The 25,159-nt window shown below is 41.0% G+C and overlaps 1 protein-coding gene across 1 annotated transcript in view; it reads left to right on the forward strand.

The window, feature by feature from the left end:
* LOC147731152 (integrin alpha-6-like) overlaps positions 1-17,413 on the forward strand; it is a 132,974-nt gene extending 115,561 nt beyond the window's left edge. The window contains 2 exon segments of the mRNA XM_086956135.1: positions 8,828-8,953; positions 16,339-17,413. Of these exon segments, the coding sequence (XP_086812261.1) occupies positions 8,828-8,953; positions 16,339-16,500 (288 nt within the window). The 3' untranslated portion in view covers positions 16,501-17,413.
* The last annotated feature ends 7,746 nt before the right edge of the window (positions 17,414-25,159 follow it).

A 25,159-nucleotide genomic window follows, 5' to 3' on the forward strand; every position in this document is an offset into this window, starting at 1 on the left:
TCCTGTTCTGGTGTTATCACCACCACAGAGAGTGCACGTACCGCCTCCACCACTTCCACCACCTATTCCTATTGAGGTTCCGGTGTCACTCCTTCCATCTATGGACGATGAAGATAAAGGACAGGAAGAGGGGGAGCTTCAGGATACGCAGTCCCATCATGATGAATGGGACAACTAAGTTATCCTTCTTCCTGCATCACCTTTGCCTCCTCAGGCGGACTCATCTCCTGAGGATATAGGAGGTTTTTAGGTCTCGCACCTGGTGACACAGCGTGAAGCACTGTCGCCAGCGAGATCTATTGTTGCTGACTTGCCTCAGAAGGGGGACAGGAGATGGGCACGCGCAGGGGCGATTGGAGCTTGTGAACACGCACGTACAGACACGTGGTGTGCACATCTCCTGTCCCCCTTCCGTCCACTCAAGCCATCTGCATGCAGTAACTGCGCCAACAAACGAACACGCACTCACCAGCCGCCCAAGGCAGTGCACGCGTACTCATCTCCCTCAACAACAAACACACACACATGTACCAGATGCCGCCAGCCACTGCACGCGTACTCGTCTCCCTCAATGCGCATATGGCGTGCTTTCTCTTTCCCTCCCTCCGGCGTTTCAGCCCACACTCCGCCTTCTCTATGTTTTCTCTCCTACCAGCCCTGCAGCGCTGGTACCGGTAGAATGATGCCCAAGATGTGTGTGCTGTGGCTCCTCTGGGCCTTGTGGGCCCCCGGCTGGGCCGGCATGCACTCCCAGGAAGACCCGTTGGTCATCTTGGACTCCGACTCAGCCCACTCCCAACTGCTGAACTCCAGCAGCGCCTGCTTCACCAAGTTCTACTTATCCTGTTTTTTTGTTGCTTTGGCGGCCCCCTCCCTGGTTCTCACGAGCCGCGCAGCACTATACAAAAGTATGGTGAAGTCTGCAGGCGCCGCCACTGGCCATGAGCCGCGGGCCACGCCGATGTGCACACTCACGGTGTGCCTACAACGCGCGCATGGAGCTCTTTCATTTTTCCTTGTTCTGTATTGTAAAAAGGGGGAGGCTCATTCAGCTGTCCGCGATGCACATAACCAGAAGGTAGGACTTCAGATGTTACCCAAGCGATAAATTGCGTTTTAAACGCACAATTTTTAATTTATAGGGTGCCATGGTTTGACGTGACAAGCTTTTTATTTTTACACCAACTTTGTTTGAAAAATGTAGAACAGGTTTCTTTTTACGTGCTGCATGAAGTTTTTTTTTTAGCTGTTTAACCAATGGTTGTGTGATATGCATTGATAAGAACAGATTTACTGGAGTTAATTATTTTATTGAACTATGCAAATCTGCCTGCTTCCAGAGTCCTAATGTACAAGGTATGCAAATACATCTTGCTCAAATCGGCACCGTTGTGACACTCAATTTCGTAACCGTTGTTGTGCTCTTGCAATCTTCTTGATGCTTTGGCGCAACCAGGACTATTTTGATGACTGTATTGCACAACAACATAATATTCTGGAGTGTGTTGTATTTCTAACCTACTTGGCAGAGAATAGCTGCTACTGCCTCAAGCCATCATTTAAAAACCTAGAGCTTTTGTTGACACGTTCTCAATTATAAGATTAGAGGCATAATGCAGTCACTGCGGCCAAGGTGGGGCCCCAAATCCTTCAAGGGTTTGATGGGGCATAATCCTTCACGGGCTCTCATTCAGCCCAACGCTAGTGAATATCTGTGAGAAATGGGAGACTCACAGGCACTCATTACAGCTGGAGGGTTCCTTTTGTGTTACTGCACTGTATTCAAATAGCCTCCAGTTTTATTATGAAAGCAAAACTTGCGAAATTTGCGAATGTTTAGGTGCCGCAGGAGAGTGCGTAGCTTTTTGCGGAGCTGCGATAATATTTCACTGGACATATTGTTTATTTATTTTTGTTAGTGCTGTTGGGGGACACGGTAACCCGAGACCGGACCCGACCATACCGGCCGTGGCTGATCATGTTTTTTTTATTTATCCAAAAGTCTTGTTTAGGCAGTGTTTGCAGCTGTTGCTATAACGCACCATGCACTCTGGCAGTTCAGTGCCTTGCTGTATTTTCACATGGTAACAGTGTTTATATTTGCATCACGCTTTCACTTTACAATAGCCGCCACACCACACAGCACTTGAGGGGTGGGGCGGCAGGTATTGTAAAGTGAAAGTGCGATGCAAATATAAACAAGCGGCTGCCTTTAAGTTACTCACTCACTCACTCACTCGCCCAGGGGCTTTACCTGTTCACGCACTTCTTCGAGAATGAATCGCTTGGAAGTGGCCCGCACTTCTTTTTGAACCAAGCACTTTGAAGTGGTTCATTTCTTAAAGGACGCTACTCCAGTTCCTCACTCGCACACTCACCCAGGGGCTTTGCCTGCCCCTTCACTTCCTCGAGCAAGAAACGCTTGGAAGCGGTTCGCTTCCCAGTACGGTGCTACGCTCCCATCCTTACCTGTGCCGGCGGGCAGCACGGTGCCCGTTCTGCAGCTGTAAGACGCCAATTATTGATTACTGGTGATGCAGGATTGAGTAAATGGCTCTTAAGTCAGTTACGACACAATGATGTCAAGGTCTGGCATACGTCATAGAGGCACACCCTGACCTCACTGGTACTAGTATTTTAGAACTGATGACGAGGTCCAGTAATGAATGATTTCACAATATGATCTATTTCCCTAACAGATCTCATCAATTAAAGTGACAGGCCCGACGTTTTCTAAACAATGAGTGGGTTAATAGAACCATGTTGTTTCACTAGACTGTCCCACCAAATGATGTATCTAGCGAATGACGTAAGGGCAGGCATGTGTTAACACTGAGTAGACGTCATCAAAGAATAAAGACTAAGTGAAAAAACATTTTGATTGATCTTTGCTGGCTCTGGATTGGGTTAGGAAACTGTTTTTCATTCTTGCCACTAGAGACACAGTTTAATGAAGGCATCTAGTGAATGACGTCACAGCTAGGCTTAAAACGTAGCCAGACTCCACTGAGAAAAGGGCTTGATTTTTTCATGCTTTCTGAGGGCGGCGCCAAGATTGGGTTTAAAGGCTGTTTTGTTTTTCGTTTTCACTGACAGACACATTAAAGGCTCAATCTAGTGAATACTTCCACAGCTGGACTGAACTATGCGGTGTCCTCGAGAGGAGGTTAAATGGCGTGTACAAGTTATGCAGGCAATTAATATTTTCTGGAAGAGAGGCTTTGTAACGACCCTGTGTCACCAAAGCGATCCCCGCCAGTACCTCTTCGAGACCCTCAAAAGTCCCCCATTCCAACTTATGAAGTGTGCAGAGGCCCGCCCCGTCACTCCTCCAGACTTTCTGCACAATCTCACGCCCCAGCTGTTGAATATTCACTGCTGTACCCAATGTCACTGTATCACTCGAGTGTGCATGTGTGCACCCCTGGCAGTCAGTGGCTGCCCCTCTAAGAAGGTGGCACTCCCCCACCCCTGCCCCTTCTCTGTTCCCATCTCACATTTGCTTTTCATTAAATGCAAAGGGAAAGTTTACAGGAGATAAAATGTGAAAAGAGATTTGTTCTGGAAGACTCTTCCCCCCCCCCCCCCTAAAAACAAGCATTTGCAATGCAATAGGTCTTGCATTTAGCCAAGTTTAAGCTATTGACATTGTAAATGACACTGCCTTTTATTTATGTTTAAAAAGCAAAAACAAAAATAAAAGGCATTGTCATTTGCAATGTCAATCGTTCAAACCCGCGTAAATGCGAAACCTATTGCATTGCAAATGCTTGTTATAATCACCTGGAGAGAGCGGCCCAAAGATTCAAACTATCTATGCCCTCTCACCAACAGGACTGTTTCCTTTACGATTTCAAGGAATCTTATAAAAAGTCTGTTAGATTGATGCCCATCATTGACTATATTTGGGGTCAAGGCATCAAGATCATGCAAAATCCCTCTACAGTCATTCCAGTTCTGCAAGGTTGGACAAGAAATACAGGGCCCCAGACGACGCTCCAGCCTGACTCTTTGGTTATCCAAAGCCTGATTCTGTGATCACTCAGGCAGCTCAACGTAGATCGAAAAACCCTTCTGTCAATCTTTCAGCTCCCCCGGATAAGGAGGGCAAGCACCTGGACAATATCGGGAAACGGTTTTCCTCTATGTCAGCACTAACAGTACGAGTGTCTAACTCTCTGGCACTATTGGGACGCTACAACAGACAAATGTGGTCAGATATTGCACCATATTTGGAGTCCTTGCTGCAGGAATCTAAAGACAAAGCAATAAAGGTGCTTCTGGAAGGCAAAAGGCCGGCTTCTGAAATCATAGATTGCGCTATGGACATCGCTTCAACTGGGTTCCACCAACTGGCTGGTGCGGCAGTTCTGCAGCGCCAAGGGTGGCTTAAGGCAACAACATTCCGACCTGAAATACAAACCCAGATCCTGGATAAGCATTATGACGGACAACTCCTTTTTGGTACCCACATTGATAAAAAAAAGACACAGATACGGCCAGAGCCCTGGGTACTCTTCAATAAAAAAACACCACTTTTTGTGGCTCAAGGGGTAGATGACAATACTCTAATAGAGGGAGCTACCAACAATATAGGTCCTCGTATTACTCCTCTAACCAGTACAAGCCGCAGTTTCAGCAAAGACGGCAAGCGCAGACTTCATAGAACAAGTCTTCTTTTCGCGGGAAAGCGTACAGCAGAAGGATTCTGCCCGACGACAATGACTTCTCTCTACCGCCAATCTGTTTCTTTTAAAACCTTCCACAGTCGGTGGAAGAATTTCCCACTATCTTCACAATTAGAGTCAAATACCACCAGATTGTTGGGTTATTCAACTGGTGCAGTTCGGACATTCCCTAGAATTTGTCCAAACCCAACCACCAACGCCCCCTCAACATATGAATCACAAGCATCTGCACATCTTACTTATGGAAATATCAGCGATGCTCCAGAAGGGTGCTAAAAAACAAGTACCTATCCCTCAAAAAGGACAAGGTTTTTACTCCTGGTTCTTCTTGGTACGAAAGAAGGAAACAAAATGAAGACCAATCCTAGATTTGAGAAGTCTAAATAAATATCTGAAAAAACAATAATTTCGCATGGTCACTATCCAGGAAGTCCTACAGCTTCTCAATGCGAATGACTACATGGCATGCTTGGACCTCCAGGATGCCTACTTTCATATTCCAATCCACAAAAAGCACAGAAAGTTTCTAAGGTTTCCTGTACCGGGCAGGCATTACCAATTCCGAGTCATGCCTTTCGAGCTCAAGTCAGCCCCACGCATTTTCACAAAATGCCTTGCGCCAGTGGCTACATTTCTCGGGCAACAGCATCACCAAATCTTTCCATATCTTGACGACTGGCTCGCCAATGTACCCTTTTTCGACAGCGCAAGAGGATCTTCCAAAGCCTGTCTGCGGCTTTTCAGAAGATTAGGTCTTACCCTCAACCCGGACAAGTCAGTTTTACAGCCTTCTCAGCGGATAACATTATTGGGAGCTGTCCTAGATACGGTCCTGAAAAAAGCTTATCCATCGCAGGAGTGGCAACAAAAACTCCTACGATTGGGAGAACACGTGTGCATAAGAAAGCCTCTTTCAGTGCGCCTCTTCAAATCTCTCCCCAGAATGATGTCTTTCTGCATCCTGCTGGTTCCATACTGTTGTCTCCGCATGCGCCCTCTTCAAGAGGCTCTCTCTGCGCAATGGATTCAAGTCAGCGGATCCTTCGACAACATCATGCAGGTGACTCCTCAGATGGTTGCCGTTATCAACTGGTGGATTCAGCCACACAATCTGTCTCGAGGCCTATCCTTCCTGACTTAAGCATCTCCTCAGGTTATAACCACAGATGCATCTCTGGACGATTAGGGAGCCTTCATCCAGGAGCTTCAAATCAGCAGCAAGTGGTTACCTCTTGAGCGAAAACTACTCATAAACCCCCTAGAACTCAGAGCTGTCTACCTGGCCCTCCTGGCATTCCTTCCCAGAATAAAAGGTTTGCAAGTGCTTGTCAGGACGGACAATACTACAACAATGCACTACCTGAACAAGCAGGGAGGGACTCGTTCAATCTCACTCTCTCAAGAATCACAAAAAATCTGAAACTGGTTTCTTTGGTACAAAGTTTCTCTACAAGCAGAGTACGTTCCGGGAAAAGACGATGCGTTGGCAGACTCACTGAGCAGAATGCAGACCACCTGCCATGAGTAGGAGTTAAACCAACACACTCTCGACAGCATTGTCTCTCTGTGGGGCGAAACGCCGTTGGATCTTTTCGCACGACTGAATGCCAAATGCCAACACTTCACAAGCTGGCATCCCCAACAGGGATCTCTGGGGAATGCATTTTCAATAGCATGGTTCAGCATATTCGCCTACGCCTTTCCACCGATTCCACTGATCCCCAGAATCCTCAGGAAGATGAAGGTAGAACCTTGCACGCTGATTCTAATAACCCCATCATGGCCTCGCCATTATTGGTTCACAGAGCTTCATCTCCTCTCTCTGCAAACACCAATTCCATTGCCACTGTTTCCATCTCTCCTCACAATGAACCAAGGACAAGTCCAGCACCCGGACCCAGCTTCTCTCAAATTATCGGCCTGGCTCCTGAGTTCCTTGAGTTTCAAGATTTGAACATTCCTCCGGAATGCAGAGCTGTCCTATCCCGAGCCCGAGCCGATAGCACAAACAGGACTTATTCCTTTAAATGGAAAAGATTCTGTATCTTGTGCAGGTCCGCTAAAGTGCATCCTTTCACATCCTCTCAAGAAGAGATATTACCATACCTCCTTCATTTGGCTACTTGGGGCCTCGCCCACGCTTCCATCAAAGTCCACCTGGCAGCAAAATCCTGTTTCAGGAGATCTTATACTGGACCTTCTCTTTGGTCGAACAGATTAATAAAACAGTTTCTCAAAGGTCTGTTTCGGACTTTCCCTCCTGTAAAGTCTCCACCTCCAACATGGCAACTAAAGACAGTACTTGCTCAGCTGATGAAGCATCTTTTTGAGCCGATACACAGAGCTGACCTCAAATTCCTATCGTGGAAGACTGCGCTCCATTTAGCCTTTGCATCTGCAAGGCGAGTTAGTGACCTTCACACTTTCACGATTCAAGATCCTTTTCTACAATTTAAAAGGGACAGGGTAATTCCTTGCACTAACCCAAAATGTATTCCAAAAGTACCATCGGACTTCCACTTAAATGAGCCTATTGTCTTAAAGACTTTCTTTCCAAATCCTCAAACGGCAGCGGAGGGAGTTCTCCATTCTCTGGATTTAAAGCACTTCCTTAAATTTTACCTTGACCGGACAAAAACGTTCCGCAAATCCAACCAACTTTTTGTGGCTTACAGCTTACCCAGAAACGGTTTCCCACTCACAAAGCAAAGCATTTCCAGATGGATCTCTGGTGCCATTGTCTTCTGTCACCAGCAGGCTGGTCAGCCTTTACAATCACGGATACGTGCCCATTCCTCTAGGACAGTCTCTACTTCTACGGCACTGTTTGCAGGTGTGCCAATCACGAAGATTTGCAGAGCGACAACATGGAAGACGAAGGATGCTGCAGTGGGACAGGCGGTGGTGCGTCATCTATTTTGATAGAGGTGAGCCTTCCTTCCCTATCACTTTTATACCTTTTGCCAAACTTTCAACTTATTGCTTTTGCATTTTAATGTTGTGATATATGCATATGTATATATGTATTTGTTAACTAATGCTTCATATTCTTTATACAAAAGGAAATGTGCTTATCATTGCTTTCTACTCTGATTCAGGCATGTGAATCTATGAAAGATACCCTAATACTGGATAAGAAATGCGTTACTTACCTGTTACTGCAGTTATCCAGTATTGGTAACTTTCATAGATTCACATGCAACCCACCCGCCTCCCTTGGAAGTGCTCACCTACTACTCTCAGTTGTTCCTCTATATAGCACTGTGCTTACGAAAATCTGAGGGAATAGAGCTCCTTCCAGGAAGGTTCCAGAGGGTGGTGGCAGCTGATTGGTTGCTCTCTAGAGTTTGGTCCTTATTACAAAAGGACCTGGATATGTTACTAATGCGAGGCCTTTGCCCTATTACTCTGTATGTCTAATGGGACATTACTTTATTTATGTACCGGGGACTCCCATCCCGATGACGGGGAATGATTCAGGCATGTGAATCTATGAAAGATACCAATACTGGATAACTGCAGTTACAGGTAAGTAACGCATTTCTTATAATTGGGAATTTTAATAATATCTTACTTTACATTAAAAAAACTTAGAAATTCACTGGGAAAAAAACAAAAGTTAAAGGAACATTATAGTTACGTGAAAATGTCAGTTAAAACATACTGTGTGAAACTAACAAAACCGCTGAAATGTATCCATTATAGTTATCTCAAGTAACTATAAATAGTGCCCTAAAGTATCTGTAAATCCACATCAGTGCAACATCTGAAAAGACATCATTGATGACTGGACCGTAAATGGCGAAGGTGCAAGTTATAGTTCCTTGAGATAACTATAACTGGTGAATTTCAGTGGTTTTTGTTAGTTTAAACTGTATGTTTTAACTGACATTTTCACCCAACTATAGCATCCCTTTAATCTTTGATTTTTTCAGTGTGTGTGTATATATATGGGTGTGTACGGGGGGGGGGGTGTGTGTGTGTGTATATATATTTATATACATCTGTGTATATATTACTGTGGTTTGTGGATAGATCTATTGGACACATAGGTAAGGGGAACAAGGACTTTCTTTTCTGCTGTATTTCTTCCCTGACAAAATGGCCTTTTAATTAGTTTCATCATTGTCTCTCTTCAGATTCGTGTTACTGTGTTCCCAGAGAAGACAGTAGCTTTATATACAGGAGTGCCATGGTGGGTTATTTTCGTTGCTATACTTGCTGGAATTCTGCTGCTTGCACTCGTGGTATTTTTACTGTGGAAGGTAAGTTGTTTTTAAACTGAGTCTTTTTATTCTACTGCAAGAAAACTTCCAATGCTCTAAAGTCACATGCTTTTAATACCTTGTATTTCGCGTCTTTTATTACTATGCAGTTGGCATAGCCTTTTAAACTCTTATGTCCTTAGTGTTCAAAGATTTGTTCTTTTGTTTTTAAAAGACTTAAAACCTTGTTAACCTTTAATTTATTTAGTGATCTGCAGTTAGGATGTCCTTAACAGCACACAGAACACTGTGATCCCACCCTCCCCTATCATTTTGCAGTTTGTTACCATAGGCACCCACAGTGTGACAATGTGGCTGATGTGGGTTCCGTGCTCACTGTACCAGAGGATTCATGCTAAACTTCCTTGACGAGACCTAGATAAACCAAAACTGGTCTGGGGTTGCTTTTGTTCCTGTCTATATGGGACCTGGCCTGTCACTTTGTACTGGACTATTGCTATTGGAGCAGGATCAAGACTGATTTGCATATGGCTGGTTTTTGTGTGGAATCGCAGAGTGGGTGACGAAAGCGTGACTGAAAGTGGCCCGAGTGATTGCCAGTTGCTTAGATTAATTCAAGCATTTCTTCTATGAGCCAGTTGTTTGTCACAGACAATTTTGGCATTGACTTGCTATTGAATAGTTTGGATAACTGAGTGCAGGAATGTCATGAGTCCTCTTTGTCTTTAATGATGTATGCAAGTTGCAATGTTTGTAGAGATAATAAGCGTTCTGTAACTTAAAGGTTCTGAACACTGTCAGTTTAGAGGGCCGTAATAAAGAAGGTATAATTTGGGTGCAGATCTGCTGATTGTCTGAATACATATCTTGTTTTATTGTTTTTTTTTTTACTCTGACAAACCAATAATATTGACTCAATACCTTGCTTCCTTGTAGTGCGGTTTCTTCAAGACAACTAAGAAAGAGCAGTATGATACTGCATATCATAAGGCTGAGATCCATGCTCAGCCATCTGATAAAGAAAGACTAACTTCTGATGCATAGTATTGATCTTCATTCAGTTATTGGTAATTGATCAATCATTTTTGATTGCTAGCTTTGGGACATGGTATGGGTGTGGTGGCTGCGTAATCTAACTTTCTGCAAGAGCTTTGTGCACCCATTTCCCTTTAACCATTGGCTAAATTGCTGTATGTGTTTGCTTTCTTTGCATTATTAATCTCAAATGTGTCTACTTATGATTACAATCCCTTAATGTCGCAAAAAAAATATTTATATGAGCACTCTTGCAGAAACAATTGTTTATGTTCTTCAACAAAGTAACATTTAAATCTTCAGAATTTGCTGAAGTGCCGGGTCCTGCACAGTGCATTTTAAAACCACAAAATGTTCATACGTGTTGTTTGCCTAAATGTGTCCTTATTCACAGAGGAAAAGAATTGTTTTTTTCTACCCACTGAAGTCACACTTAACTTCTTCTGGTATCACAGTAGTGAAGCCCATTCCCTGTGAACACTCTTAACATACTTCCATCTGCTACTAGCCCCATTCACCACATTGTCACGTGCTGATTAGATGATCTCTTTTTTTAATGAGAGAACCAAAGGTGCCAAAGTCGAAGTCTCTGTGGACTTTAACATATTAAAACTGGGCAATTTATGGGAAAGTAAAAAAAATGCATTTGCAAAAACTGTCGTTCACACAACATCCTGTAACCATCCATCTATTTCACTAATGAATCTGGGGATGCTGGAAGGGAAGACCCTAGATTCTTATATAGCCCCCACCAAAGAGGTGATTTATGCCCTTGAGGTCCTCCTAATATGACCAGCACTTTTTAGTAGATGCACAAATTCTTTCTGTGCATTCAAACGTGCCTTCAAATTTTTAAATACTGTCTTCGCCTTATGTTCTCCACTCTTCCATCTCCTCTTGAAAAATAGAACACATCAGAAGATGTAACTTTGCATGAGAGGATGCCTCTTTATGATTGAAGACTGGTCAAGAGAGCCATCCTATACATGAAACACGTCGATGAATTTTTTAGTAAAATATTCTTAAAGTTAACCGGTTGATGAGTCAGGTTATAGTTATCATTTTACTACTTACAATATTACTTTGTGGGAGTCTCAAATTTTTACACCAGGTATGTATGAAGGATACCTTTCCCAGGACAAAGCCAATTCATCTTCAATGCAATCTGGGGTTACAATATTTCCGGAACTCAACAATGAATTGATCAGTGTATTTATATACTGCTTATCAATGATGGGAAAACTGTAAATGTATTGAGGGTTGTGCAAGGGCAGATAGCTTCCTGGCTACTCGGTATGAGATCCCCACATTGAGAGAGCCGTGCATTTGCATATCTGCAGAATTATGCCATCTCTCAGTTGTACTCCAGGTAAATAAAAAGAAAAGGTAGGTGAACAATCCTAAGTATCTCAGTGCATTTTGTTTTGACAGGAGAAAAATGGAAAAACACAAGTGCTTGTGCATCTCTCCACTTTCAACATTAGAATCTTATGAGAGGTATTTATTCTTACCATTGATTAAAAGCAGGATTTCACTGGCTGATCATTCTTTTCCTTCTGATTCCAAGAGAAACACTAATTCCAGACCACAGATGAGCGTAATCTAACTTGTCCTGTTCCTGACAATAACCTATAGCATATCTACCTGATAGGCTGAACAATTGTCAAAATGCTTAATTACTTCTCTAATGGAGACATGCTAATTGCTACAACCAAACCAGATGCACAGGCATGTTACTTGTGTAATGCTCTGCAGAGAAGTGCCTCAGGTAGTGTTTCTATGTGTTCTGTATTCAAAACATACTAATTTACATAGTCAGTACCTCACGCACATTTACTGCATCATAGTTCCCCTCTTCTACCACATTACATAATCATTTACTTTACAGCAGAACAAATTGCTTTTAAATGATCTCTTCCACACCTTAACCTTTCTTTTCAAAGTCTATGATTAGTGGTGGAATATTTTAATTTCACTACTGCCACTTAAATGACTGCTTAGCAAAACCCAATATTTTTAATGCAGTTATTGAAACAACACATTTGGCAAGTCCTTCATTTTTAGGACAGGGCATGTGTTGCCATTTGCGAGATATGTTAACTAAACTTAAAAGGACTTTGAGCCCACCCATTATTTACTACTGGTTGGCTTCATCGGCACTCCTTTCTTTTCGTTGGTCTTATAATAATGATCTAGGCGTAATTAATGCTAGAGGAAGTGTGTTACTGCTGATATGCTGCATTCAGCAAACTCAAGAACTATAAGCCACTTCAGACATTTGAGGAATAACCACATTTCTCTTCTGCTCAAAGAGGTTGAGTTGCTCCTGAGAGAGAGAGCAATGTAAACTTTTTATTAATTTAAAGAAATCTGGGTGTTTACACTGCTTCTCCTGAGGCAGTTAAAACAGTAGCTATGCACATCAAATTCAAGATGCCAACTATGCACAAAGAAGGTAATTTCTTAAGGACGAGCAGCTGGGAAAATATCTAATTTCATATTCTGCTGCAGTACAAGAACAACCTGTTGCTTCTGTGGGACTGTTAGGATTTAGTGGTGGCATCTCAGACTGTCACCAAGAGCCAATTGGGGGTAGACTCCATGACATTTATTTGTAGAGGGATTCTTTTAAGATATCTCCCTCAATGTGACCATCTTAATAGGTGTTTCACATATGGTATGGGGAGTGCCTTTGGTGGAATAGGGAGCCTTGATGGTCAGAACAGCAAACCACGGCAGCCATTTTTTAAAATATAATTATTTTTATTTGCAGTTTCATCGAAAACAGAGATACAGAATACAAATGTACATATCTTCTGATATACCAGTTTACAATTTAAAGGTTTTGATAGTGATAGAGCGCAGGCTCACCTGCCTAACATACTCTCCTGGGACCATATACCTATGTTTAATTTAAATAGATAAACCTACACTCAATCAATTCGGGATTTTACCCTTCGAGACCTTCACCATTAAACTTACCAGTCCAAGTCACCGATACCTAAAGTCCTAAAGGATCAAGGGAGTTAGCAAGAAAATAGGTAGTATAATAACATTTAGCATTTTATAAATAACCACAAATTCAGGAAAGTTTACGTTCTTTTATCTAAGCAAAACTTTAAATGTTTGGAACCATAATAAATCAGTAATTTCGTGTTCTATTAAATTGATGAAGATTTGAAATGACATGTGCAATAATTTGGAAAGAAAATATCATTAAGCATTTAGACAAAGGGTGGGTAGAGAATGGGAAAACAGTACAATGACAAACCCACACTTTATAGTTACCTAAATGGTGATATGACCAACCCTGGCCAAGGGCTGCGTCAAAGGATAAGAATCCCAAAATGCAGGTGCCAGCAGGAAAGAACAGGTGCTGACCAGAATCAGGACAGGTTACGGACCAAATTGGATCAGGACACGACCACCACAGGCTAAGACCGGCACCCACAGCTAAAGCGCAATGCCAGCGTCACACCCCTCTCTGCAGCTAACAGCAGAACCCCGATTGGGTCATTTAACTTCATTCCAGAACCCCGATTGGTTTATAGAATCTTCTGACAGAGTGCTCCGCCAGCACTTTTGCTCTCGATCATCTATTGAGTGCGTTGGGTCAGTGACAGGTCAGCTATTCGGACAAGTCGGACAACCTAACTAGCTAAGCCTACCCTAGTTATACTATTTTCCAGGTCAGTGTACCACCTCCCCAATGTTGCAAATGTTTGAATCTCACAATTTTATTGGACAAAAGACGAGGAGTAGTCATCACACCATATTAATATGAGGTAACTTGTCAATCATGTATTTAAATGTTTCCTCCCATAACTTTATCTTCCCATGTACTTTTTATTCCGTCCGGTAGTGAATGTCGCAATAAGACATTTAAACAATTTATTCAATTCAGCTTCCTCTGGCAGGGTGAGGAGTTCACTCTTCTCAGAATTCTTTCCAATCCATGTCAGATTTGGCACTGTTTCAATGCCACAGCTTCAATGGCTTGGGGTTTTACTTTGCACAGGCACAGTCTTTCCAAAGATGGAGTTCAGAGGTACATTTAGGCCCAAATACGATACATGCAAGAATAGAAGAGAAACAGTTTTAACAACACAGAATAAATGAATGCACTGTATACCACTTATCTCTACTCTATTCCCATTATTTTATTTAAACTATTGCATTAAAGGTTTAAGCAAAACAAACAGCTTAGCAAAGCAGCGGTGCAAGTTTCTTGCACATTAGGACACAGAACAACCATCTTAGTTTTAGTGCGCAGAAGCAAAATGTTTCCCACCAAGCGAGATAACACGTCATGTCACATGAGTGTGACAAACACATGGGCAGTAGAAAATCCCACGTAGCAGCAGCCATTTTAATGCAAGCGGATTATAGTTTGTAAAAGCACTTTGTTGAGCTTCCCCTGGATACCTAACAAAACATGTTAGTTAGTACATTAATATACATTTCGAGAGGGTTGAATACAAGCAAGTTGCTTTACGTGTGCAACCTTGCTCCATCAATAGTAAATGATTGTTCTACATTGAATTTATTCTTCTTGTTTACTTTAATCTTCTTGAGTTGCAGCAAATTGGTTTCTTTTTAGGTGCCGATACAGAAGAACACCTGTGTGATGTTTTATTTGATAATAGGGAATATAGGAGGAAATCTCCAATCCTCTTGAAACAAGCAAACATATTTTGCTTTGTGCTCAGGAAGAATGAACACTTTGTAGCACAACATACACTGAGAGACTCACAAGTGGGAGGTAGATCCAGCGATTCTACAATGGATATTCACAAACTGAAATCTATGGGTAATATTTTTCTTTAAAGTCTAACAAAACCTCCGCTCTGCGCCTCCACATAGCCATAGCTGGTATTGAACAATGCCCTTTAGGTACATTGATGTAGGACCATTGGAAGGGATTTTCCCGAAGAGCACTCCCACCAAATGGTCACATACTCCCACAGCGTGCTAATTCTGATTGACAGTTGTGCTAGTGACACCTGAGGAACATATGTCACACATGGCAGCCCAAACTTTTGCCAGACTGCCACATCTTTAGAACATACACAAGGACTAGGTTATAATTAGTTTTGCTAAAGTTGGTGCCTTGACTTCTGAAGCCTTATGAAATCATATACTTGCATCTTCCCCACGTCGTATTGACACCATCAGTAATGCCAGACAGCTGGCAATGCATTGTTGCTATGCAGCCAAATGTTTTTCTCCTTTGTTTTCCCAAAGTCAAATGCCACCATTTTCGGACTCTACATCAGATAGTTTTAGTTGTTTTCTTCGGTTCTTAGATGCACACGAGTTATCCATCCATCGGTGGGCATTTGGTCGCACTGTTCATTTACTTTCAAAGATACTCCTTCATTGTTTTTAGTTCTGGTGATATGGTAATGTATGCTTTTCTGAAGTGGAACTTTAATATGATGCCTACAAATTGGGTGGAACCAATTTTGAACCAGTATAAACCTTTTAACTTAAGCATCTTACCACAAAGATTGTTTTTTTTAATTGACATGTGACTCAGTCAACAGCACTTCAGAGAAGCTATTCAAGCTTTGTTCATATACAGAGCAAGAGCAGCTTTAGCAGCAGCAGGGCAACGCTATGGTTGCTGGGGAGTACAAATGTTGATGATGCAGCAGTATGTGTACTCCGACACAAGTTGAAACCTAATGCCATTCTCTTATCAAATGCTCAGACTTCTTTTGCAGGTCACCTAAAAAAAACAGATGACGGAGTTTGGTCAAGTTACAATACCAAAAACACTTAAAAAAAATATCCATAAATCCAAAAAAATATCCATAAATCCCCAATTTCTAATGCATTTAATAGTTTAATGTAGGTAACTGAATCGATTAATGCATTTGCATTACTGTATATATAAAGGTTGTCTGCTTCTAGGTTCACGTTATACACTCTACTACAAAAACATTGGTTGCTAAAACACTTTCACTTTAAAACATTGTTTATCTTAAATTGATTTCGAGATTTAGTTTGTCTTCAAAGCTAGCGGAGTTATGTTTGTGAATTGGTGCTTCCCATCAATTTCCTCTCCGTTGCTATCACTGTTTGTATATGCTTGGCTGTTCTATCAAGGAAACACACATTTTTGTTTTATATAACAGTGGGCTTAGCTTGATGGCAACATTTCCTGGTGCATAGTTTTCTCTTTCTGGTACTTAAAAAGCCGAAACCTCTTTTTCTGACTGCACTTTCTGCATGAAATTGCTTATTGTTTCTTGTCTATCGTTTGGCTGCACCTTTTACCCTGTTATATTTTGCACAAATAACATGGTTGCAGGCACCTATTTACAGAAAGGCTCCCTTCTTTTACTGTATCCTAAATTAATTATAAACTCGGTTTCTTTCCACAGTGTGGATTCTTTAAACGTGCGAGGTACGATGACAGCGTTCCACGATACCATGCTGTGCGAATTCGCAAAGAAGAGCGGCAGTTCAAAGATGGAAAAGTGAAAAACAAAAATGATAAAAAACAGTGGGTCACGAATTGGAGTGAAAATGAAAGCTATTCTTAGGCAGCACATTGAGTCCTTTGCTGCAGAACAGACTTTACAATGTAAAATGGTTACATTCAAGGAATAATGGTTGCCGGCCTACCTGTGAGCCTAGAGTTTTTTGTTTGTGTGGATACTTTTTTACATGAACAAAGTTTTGGTTTTGCACAACTCTAATATTTCGGGATACTAATTTCCCTATCTGGGCTTATAATGATGCCATGTTGGTGTCTTGCCATGCAAGAATGATGCTGGTAGTGCACTGGGTGCAACTGAGCATGTTCTATTTGCTGCAATCAACCCAACTACTTACTGCTCTCCCTGGGCCATCTGCAGAGGGTGTCTCTGCCATCAAACAAACTACTGCCGTTCATGGTCCAGATATACAGGATGTCTGTAAAATGTGTTGACCTGGAGGTCTTTTACTTCAGAATGTCTTTATGTAATGTGTGTGTTTGTGTTTGCTTGTCTAAATCTTGAAAATGGCTTTTAAGAAGTGGTGACAAATTGGAAAATTAATGTATTACACTCTCTCCACACCCACAATATAATTTCCTTTTGTACATTTTTAAATGCACTCTTGTTAAAAGTGCAGTATAAAATGCTTCCTTGCCCTAAATCAAGATACTTAAGTGCTGAATTAACTAAAACGTGTTCTTGAAGTAAATGTGCAATAGAAGTTATCCTCACCAGAAAGCCCCAAAACTTCATTTGTTTAAATTCCGGGATGACCAAATTTCTCTTAAGGCAGACTTAAATATCATATACTTATTTTGGATGTAATAATTAGACATCAAGGTATTTATTTTCCACGTCCTTTGGTTACAAATTCCATTTAGGCTCACTCACGCATTTCAGTAACATTTGAAAGTGTTGAACGTTAGCAACATAAATTCACAATTAAGATTTTTCTTTTTTTTAAATATGCAAGTTTTATAAAATTAAATCGGGAAGAGACTAACTTTGAAGTGTCTCAGATTGTGTCTTCAAATTAGAAAACTGAACTTGGAACAGGAGGCCTAACTAAATTGGCTAACACAATTGTAATGTATTCTGTGTAAGCCAACCATTACAGGTGCGTTGTATATAGTGAGCACAAAACAAAAAGGACATATCTAGTCAGGGTGTGTCTTGTCGAACTGTATGATTTCATTTTTCGTGGTCCTGAACCTTGGAGGATAAAAACTGAGCAAGCTTATTGCCTTTTTCTTCAAAATGACCAGGATGGAAGTAAATGTATAGTATTTATTCATTTGCCTTCTCTATGCGAGTAGTCCTATCAGGGGAGAATGAACTTAAACTAAGTCTATGACTTATAAATAATTTACCAGGTCAGTGGCTCTTATAAAAAAACAAGATTGAATATCGATGAAAGCCCCAAACACTAATTTTCAGTGCAGGTCTCCACTCTTTCTTCAACTCACTTGACATTTCAGTGGGTGCTGCAGTGCAGCAACAACATGTTGAATCTGTGGCTGGATTTTTTTTTCACATGAGACTTGCAAGACTGAATCTTCAAAATTACTGTGATTATTAGAAATGCTATAGGTTAACATTATTCAATTAGTTCAGTTTAATTTGTGTTGTGTGATTAGTGTATCCACTAACCTACTAAAGAAAAGCACATCAAGAAAGGTATATGCTTTAAGCTGCACATGTATGGAACTAAAAGGAAAATCCCAACTTTCTCATTGAATCTTTGTTGCTAGAATAGAGGTGTGCAGCAGTGCTTAAGAGGTGCGTATTTACTACTCAACTAGTTCACTGGTGGCTTTGCTTGTTTTCTTCAGTCCATCATCCCCTTTGGTTTTGCTTTGTTCGCCCTAAGTTGGGAGGGTATGTCCAGACGTGGGTCCCTTGCTCACTTTGCCACAGGATTCAAGCTAGCCTGGCTGATGATGGCTGATTAGCCAGAAACCGGTCCCAGGATGCTTGTTTCCGGTCCAGGGAAGACATGGATTGGCAGTTCGGGCTGGACTGTTCCCATGAGGCACAGGGTCTTACTGATTTGCATATGACCAAGTCTGAACTGGGGTGGCGGAGTAACCTAAAGAATGATGATGGATTAAACCCAGATCAGTTGACTGGGGGTGAGTGCTTGCAATGTTCAACACTCCGTCCATCATCCTCTTTGGTTTTGCTTTGTTTTCTTCGGAGTATCACTGGTGCTACATTCATATTTTTGCAAAATATTTTTGTTTTAAGTATGTTCAGATAATAATTTCTGGATTTGTCAAAATTATTGCTGCCCTGCTGGTCAAAGAAATAATTTTATCTTCTAAATATGGTGGTTTAAAGCTGGTGTTCCACAGGTCTCAAAGTTCTTCCACTTTTGTCAGGTAAAGGAATTCTGGCAGAGGGAGGAAGTCATTTGCTGTTCTGAACCCAGGTCAGAATATTTGTCACTGTGGACTACATTCTCCTCTATCAGTCTGGAATATTGAATGTGTTTCTTGTAATATTTTGTAGGTCTGCCATATGCGGTCTTTACTTTTAGACAGATTGAGGAACAAGTGCTGTGATGAGTCTTGATGCCACATTTATTTTGTTATACAGAAGATGATTATGTTTAGACTCTATTGGATGAGTACATAGTTGTCAAACATGTTTGGACTTTGTTTCTAAGATAGTTTGAATATGTAGCTCTGTGTTATACCAGTCACACAAAGGACACTTTCCCTTGATTGGGTCTCGTCCTTCATTAAGTTTTTCAAACCTCTGCGTAGTTCAAGAGCTAAGTGTTTGCTAAGAAAAAACGCTAAGATATTTTGAATTAAAGCAGACATTTTTAAATAAGGCTGAGAAAATGTATGTCTTACCACCATCACATATTTCAAATTACTGTGCACCCCTCAGCTCATCACACATACTGATTATGTTGTGTGTTCATCTTGAGGATGTTTTAGGCCAAACGGCAAAATGAAGTGCACACAATGACTTGCTCTTGTCTAAGTACTTTTAATAGTTTCTCCTTTTACACTGGGTTTGCAATTACAAGTCAGTTTGAGTGTACTGCTGCCAGTCATTACAATGTGCAGAAAAGGCTGCTTTCCCTGATAAATTTCGGCATATCATTCCTGTTGAAATTTACTGGTGTGTGAAAAGGTCCCACAAAAGTATAAAGAAATGTAGTATGCCTCATTTTTAGGGCTAAACTCGTAATAGGTGCTATTTATCTCATCAGTTCAATTTCAGACCCCTCTGTATGAGTTTTTAATGGGCTCAACAAATATTGCCTACTCTTTGAAGGCACTCATAACCGATGCCTAATCCTAATCTTTCCTATACATTTGTTGCCAGCTAACTAACTTCCATTCTATTGGTAAAATCTAGGGTGTCTTCCACAAGGCAATTCCATGCAATGTTGAATGGTTCCTAAAGGGACTGCCTTTCTGTCAAAACAGCAATACAGGAATCTTTCTTTTAACTATTTTACTTTATTTGACTTTTGGTTGCAGCATGATCAGTAAAGTGAAGCAATTCATTTCAACCAAATAAAAACGCAAAAAAAACATAAATGTCAAATCATCTTTTGAATGTTGCAAAATTTCAATATTTTGGAACATCAAACCACTGACAGCTGATGAACCAAAAATGCAGGTACATTTTTACTAGCTTTCCAAACTGGAAATGGATGAGAAATGGAAATGGGTGAGAACAGGTCTAAGGCCACTGGGGAGGTGGGTGCATACAGTAACCGCAGACCCAGGAAAGGATGAATATGTTCTTTCATTTAAACTTGTAGATTCCTATCTGGAAACATTATGGCTATGAAAGTCCCTTAAACCCGCGTTAGTTTGCCAGCAGCATAACTAGGAGATGAGAATTGTAAGACTGTGTGTGCCAGAGCATAATGCACCATTGGCTACTTACCATTGAAGGATACGACAATGCCATTGTGATGGTGGCCGTTTAATTCCCTGAGCTATAAAACTCTGTAGAATGTTAAAGACTAAGTTATTCTCAAAGTCTTCTGTGAATTCATTTGATCATGCATCAGACTACTGAAAAGTATTGTTCACGTGTAAATAACCATTGTGTTAGAATGGTGTCACCCAGTGCTTCTCCACAACTCCACTAATAAGGTTTGTGTTTTGCAGTATTACACGTTAGTGTATTTTGCCAATATTTAACTACTGGGATTTGGAAATATTGTAAATATGGGTATGCAAGTTCTCCCTACAGTTTTAAGAAGTTGATGAGGTTTTTTAATAACTAATTTAATAACTAATTTCTGTCTACACCATTGTTTATATTCTAGTTATATTTCCCTCACAATCCGCCTATTGTCTATGCAGTTAAAGGTAATGTGTACTGATTAGGGAGACCATCAAGAAAATAGGTTGTTGCAGAACGGGGACACTTTTTAGCAATTTAATTCAAGTGCACTTGGGTATAAGTTTGTATATTTATGCAGGGACACATTTTAGATGTTTTTAATTGTAGATGTTTTGAGGAGGGAGGTTATAAAATGTTGTAAAGGAATGTCTTGCTTTTGAGTTTTTAAATTAATTTATATTCAGATATAGTTCCCTGGTCTTTTTTAACATCTGGAATACCATATTACAGATCTTGTGCATTTGAGGTGTAAAGCAAACTAACCTATGCAATGTTATATGGGTATGTGAATCATCTCAAGTCTTATCACTGTTATAAAAAGTTTTGATTAAAACCAATTCATGCTAGATAGTAGTGTGCAATCATTCCGTAAATGTAATTTACCTGTGGATATTTGTAAAGAAAAATTCTCAAAAAGAAATTATGTGAAATAATTTTTTTTTTTACAAAATGCATTGGGTGCCCTTCTTTATTTCTGATTCTGATTTTTCTGATGATGCTACCAAAATATGGGTACATATAAAAAACTTGTTGACGTAAGTATGATGCAGTAAATACCATTTCATCAGAAGCTGTGTTGACTTTGGATTTGTTTGATAAAAAGTAAGGCTTCTGTTTCATCTAATAATCATAAGATACTGTATAATGTACTAAGATGCAAACCTGCATAGTTGAACATTATTGGGATTTAAAGCATTTAGAAACGTCACTTCAATTTATTGACTATTAAAGCATGAAATTACATTCCTCGCTGCATAGCAGGATTATGTCACAGGAGTTCCGTTTATAGAGCATACAAATTGTTTTTTTTGATAGTCAATGTTATTGATTTTGCAAAGAGACAGTGGTAAAAATATAAGTACAAACAGTATATATATATATAAAAATCTTTATTCGGCTTATTCACAATGGAAAAACCATAAAAGAGCAGAAAATATCATACAATGCAAAAATACATGTGTTACGTAAAATTTCATATAAAATTCATTTCACAGTAAAAAAAGTTAATCAAAATGTGCAAGGAGCCGCTCATAGTAAATCTGACGAGGATTTTTAAAGGTTCTTTCTATGTTTCATAATGCATTTTAGGAAACTACTAACAAAATAACAGACATTTTCCGTTTCCAGCATTTGCAGTCTTAAGAGAGCGGGTCTGCATTGTCTCAGCCCCCAAGTTCTTAATATCGGTAAAAGCCAGATCTTTCTGTGGGCTTGATGATATTTACAGAGCAGGATCACATGCAGGTTAGACTGCGTTGATAAACCATCACATGGACAAGGCGGGAGTATGGCATTCCAGCAGTTTTGTGACGGAAAGGTGACCATTCTAAAGAAGGTATTTAGCCTGAATCTTGTAATTAGCATTCTCTCGTAGGTTGATGTTTGGAGTGCCAGGTACGGGTGAATGTCATAGGCTACTTGAATCATGTTTGCATGGATGACTGCCGTTTTTGAGGAATTGGATGCAAGTCTTAAGGATTCCAGATGTCTTAATGCTTTCTGTTTAAGATCTTTTTTCGAGATGTCTGTTATAGATACCGGGTCCAAATAGTAGTTCTCAAAGCCTAGATCAGGGGTCTCCAACCTTTTGTGTAGTGAGAGCTACTTCTGGTCAGTGAATATCGTCGTGAGCTACTGAACCCCAAGCAACTCACGTTTTTTTCCGAGAGAACCCCCACGCCCAGTTTCTTTGACTTTAAGCCTAATTTCTTCAGAGCCCATACTGTGGTTTGAACAAAATACTTAACCACTCTAGCTCAGATGCATTTAATTAGTTTTATAGCACCGATCCTACCAATGACACTTTACATCACACAAAGACAATCAATCAGTGAAATGTTACATAAGGCAGAGGACAAGAAAGTATATGAGTCTGAGGTCATCCATACTGGTAGGCAAGATAGTTTAAGAGTGCTTGGACAAGAGAGGCAGAAACATAGAATTTAAAACCTAACACCATGGTTGGGGGATTCTCTTTAATAATAAGAATTGATTTCTACCCAAATGAACCTATTTTGCTACATTAGGATAATGAAATACTGGGGGAAATCATAACGGTCTAGTCAGCCCTATGCCTTGCAGTTTTCATGCAGCTCTTTGATAACAGTTACTTGCTCACTGTTCTACATTAGGATTTTAACTCATAAAGAGCTAGCAACAATATGGTATCTCTGACAAAAGTAGTAAGTAAACCCACGGACCAATTTACATTACGTTATATATGCACTTTGTGATCTGAGACTTCTTTGCAGCAGGCTTATTAACCCTATGTGCTACCTTACGATGAGTAAAAACTTCCTTCACACTTACAGATTATTACACAAACCTCGGATCTCTCTCTCTCTCTTTCCAGGAAGTAAATGTATCACCCTGTTCATTTGCTATTTTCATTGTTGGCTGAAATATGCCGGATGCCAGGGATGCAGCAGAAGGTGCTTTTCCATAATATTGTCGCCCCCACTCGAATTCAGCACCAGGTGGCACCGGTTGCGCCGCCCTAAAGGCCCTGGCGGTAGCAGCGCAGAACAAAGAAAAAAAAAACACAACTCTCCTCTGCTGAAGGCTTCTGACTGGTTACCAGTCACAAGAAGTTTTCATCCAAGCTATTATGCATCACTCACGTAGTAAAAAATCATTGCAGACAATACTTCTCAAATACTTCCAACCTAGAAACTTACATTGCAGGCTAGCACAGGGTATTATAATAATTCCTGCATACAACCAATACTTTCTCCATACAGGCCTTCGAATGATTGGGAAATGCATTCCAGGCAAAAGTACGAGGCATTCAGACTCATTTAGAAATCAGAAGAATGGCAAAGACGAGAGGCGGTGCAAATACCGGCGCAACTCTATTGCTGGACAAACATCTTGCCTGAAGTCTTTTTTGAACAGAACATAATTAATAGAAAGGCCAACACGCCTACAAAGATAGTAGACTCCTTAATCTCCACCTGCTCAAACCCTATGCAAGGGCTTTTCATTTGAATGTCGGCTACCACTGTGCTTTACTACTGTTAAGGCAGATGTAAAGCGCGTGGCAGCTGATGTTTAAATCAAAGGTCCTCGCGTGCTCAGAACAGCTTTCACAGTCATGTAAAGGCAAATATATAGCGCGCTGTAGTAATCAGTGAAAGGCTTTCACTATTACTACACAGCGCTATATATTTGCCTTTACATGACTATGAAAGCTGTTCAGTGCAGGCAAACACATAGGATGTAACATTGCCTGGCACCGTGGTAACCGTCTGGGCCTGCAAGGAACTTTGATTTTAACTTCGGTTGCCGTGCGCTTTATTCCTTAAATTTAAAGCGCAGTGGCAGCCAAGGTTAAAATGAAAGGGCTAATGCTCAGTCAGGGGCCCATTTACCTCACAGCTGCTCCGGGAGGCCTAAACGGAGAGTAAATGAGAAGCGAGGCGCCAGCCTGGAGAAGACAGGTGGCGCAGACTAAAAGGAAGAACGTCACATTCTTCAGCCAACCCCAACCCAGCTAAGCTCACTTCAGCCAATCAGAGCAGCTGGTTTGTGTGAGGGCGGGCAAGGGCTGATAGCTTTCAAAGAGAATGATGGGTTACAAAATAAAATGCCTAAATGACGTCTCAATAATAAGATAGCAGTGCGAGCTACTCCTAAAGGGTCGGCGAGCTACTTGTAGCTCGCGATCGACTGGTTGGAGACCCCTGGCCTAGATCATTAAAAAAGTTTCTAACATATAGGAGCCACTTTATTTTTGTGGAATTGTCCAAGTTCATTGAGTCTACAATGATGGCTTGTGTCAGGGCATTTCTGTCTGACTTCCAAATGCGGCGCCACAGCATCAGCGGTTCTATTTTAATTAGGTCCTCTATGTAAGGTATGGCTAATTCTAGGTGCATTGCATAGGTTGAGGTACCTTTGGGGGTGGCTAACAGGAATCTTAAAAAGGCGTTTTCTGCCTTCTGGATGGGACTAATATCAGTGTAACCCCAGACTCCCGCACCATATGTTGCGATTGCCTGGCATTTGGCGTTGTAGATCTTGAGGAGCTCTACTGGAGGTCTTTTGCCTAGTCTCTGAGAAAAAGTTGTTAGGGCGGCAATTGACCTCTTGAATAAGTGTGCTCTTGTGTTCACTGCTGGCTTCCAGCTAAGCTGGTCGTCTATCATAACCCCCAAATAGGGATACTGGGGGGTAGCTTCAAGCTTTTGATTATTGAGCAGTATGGGATTTATTCTTTTTTGGCCTCTACCAACTGTCATTATGAATGTTTTCTTCACGTTCACCTTTAAGTCAAGATTGCCCATGAAGGACGTGTACCTAGTCACTGCTTTCTGAAGTTCTCGGGGGGTTCGTGCGAGGA

The sequence above is a fragment of the Lissotriton vulgaris genome, chromosome 2_1 (assembly GCF_964263255.1).
Source record: "Lissotriton vulgaris chromosome 2_1, aLisVul1.2, whole genome shotgun sequence".
Classification (NCBI taxonomy): domain Eukaryota; kingdom Metazoa; phylum Chordata; class Amphibia; order Caudata; family Salamandridae; genus Lissotriton; species Lissotriton vulgaris.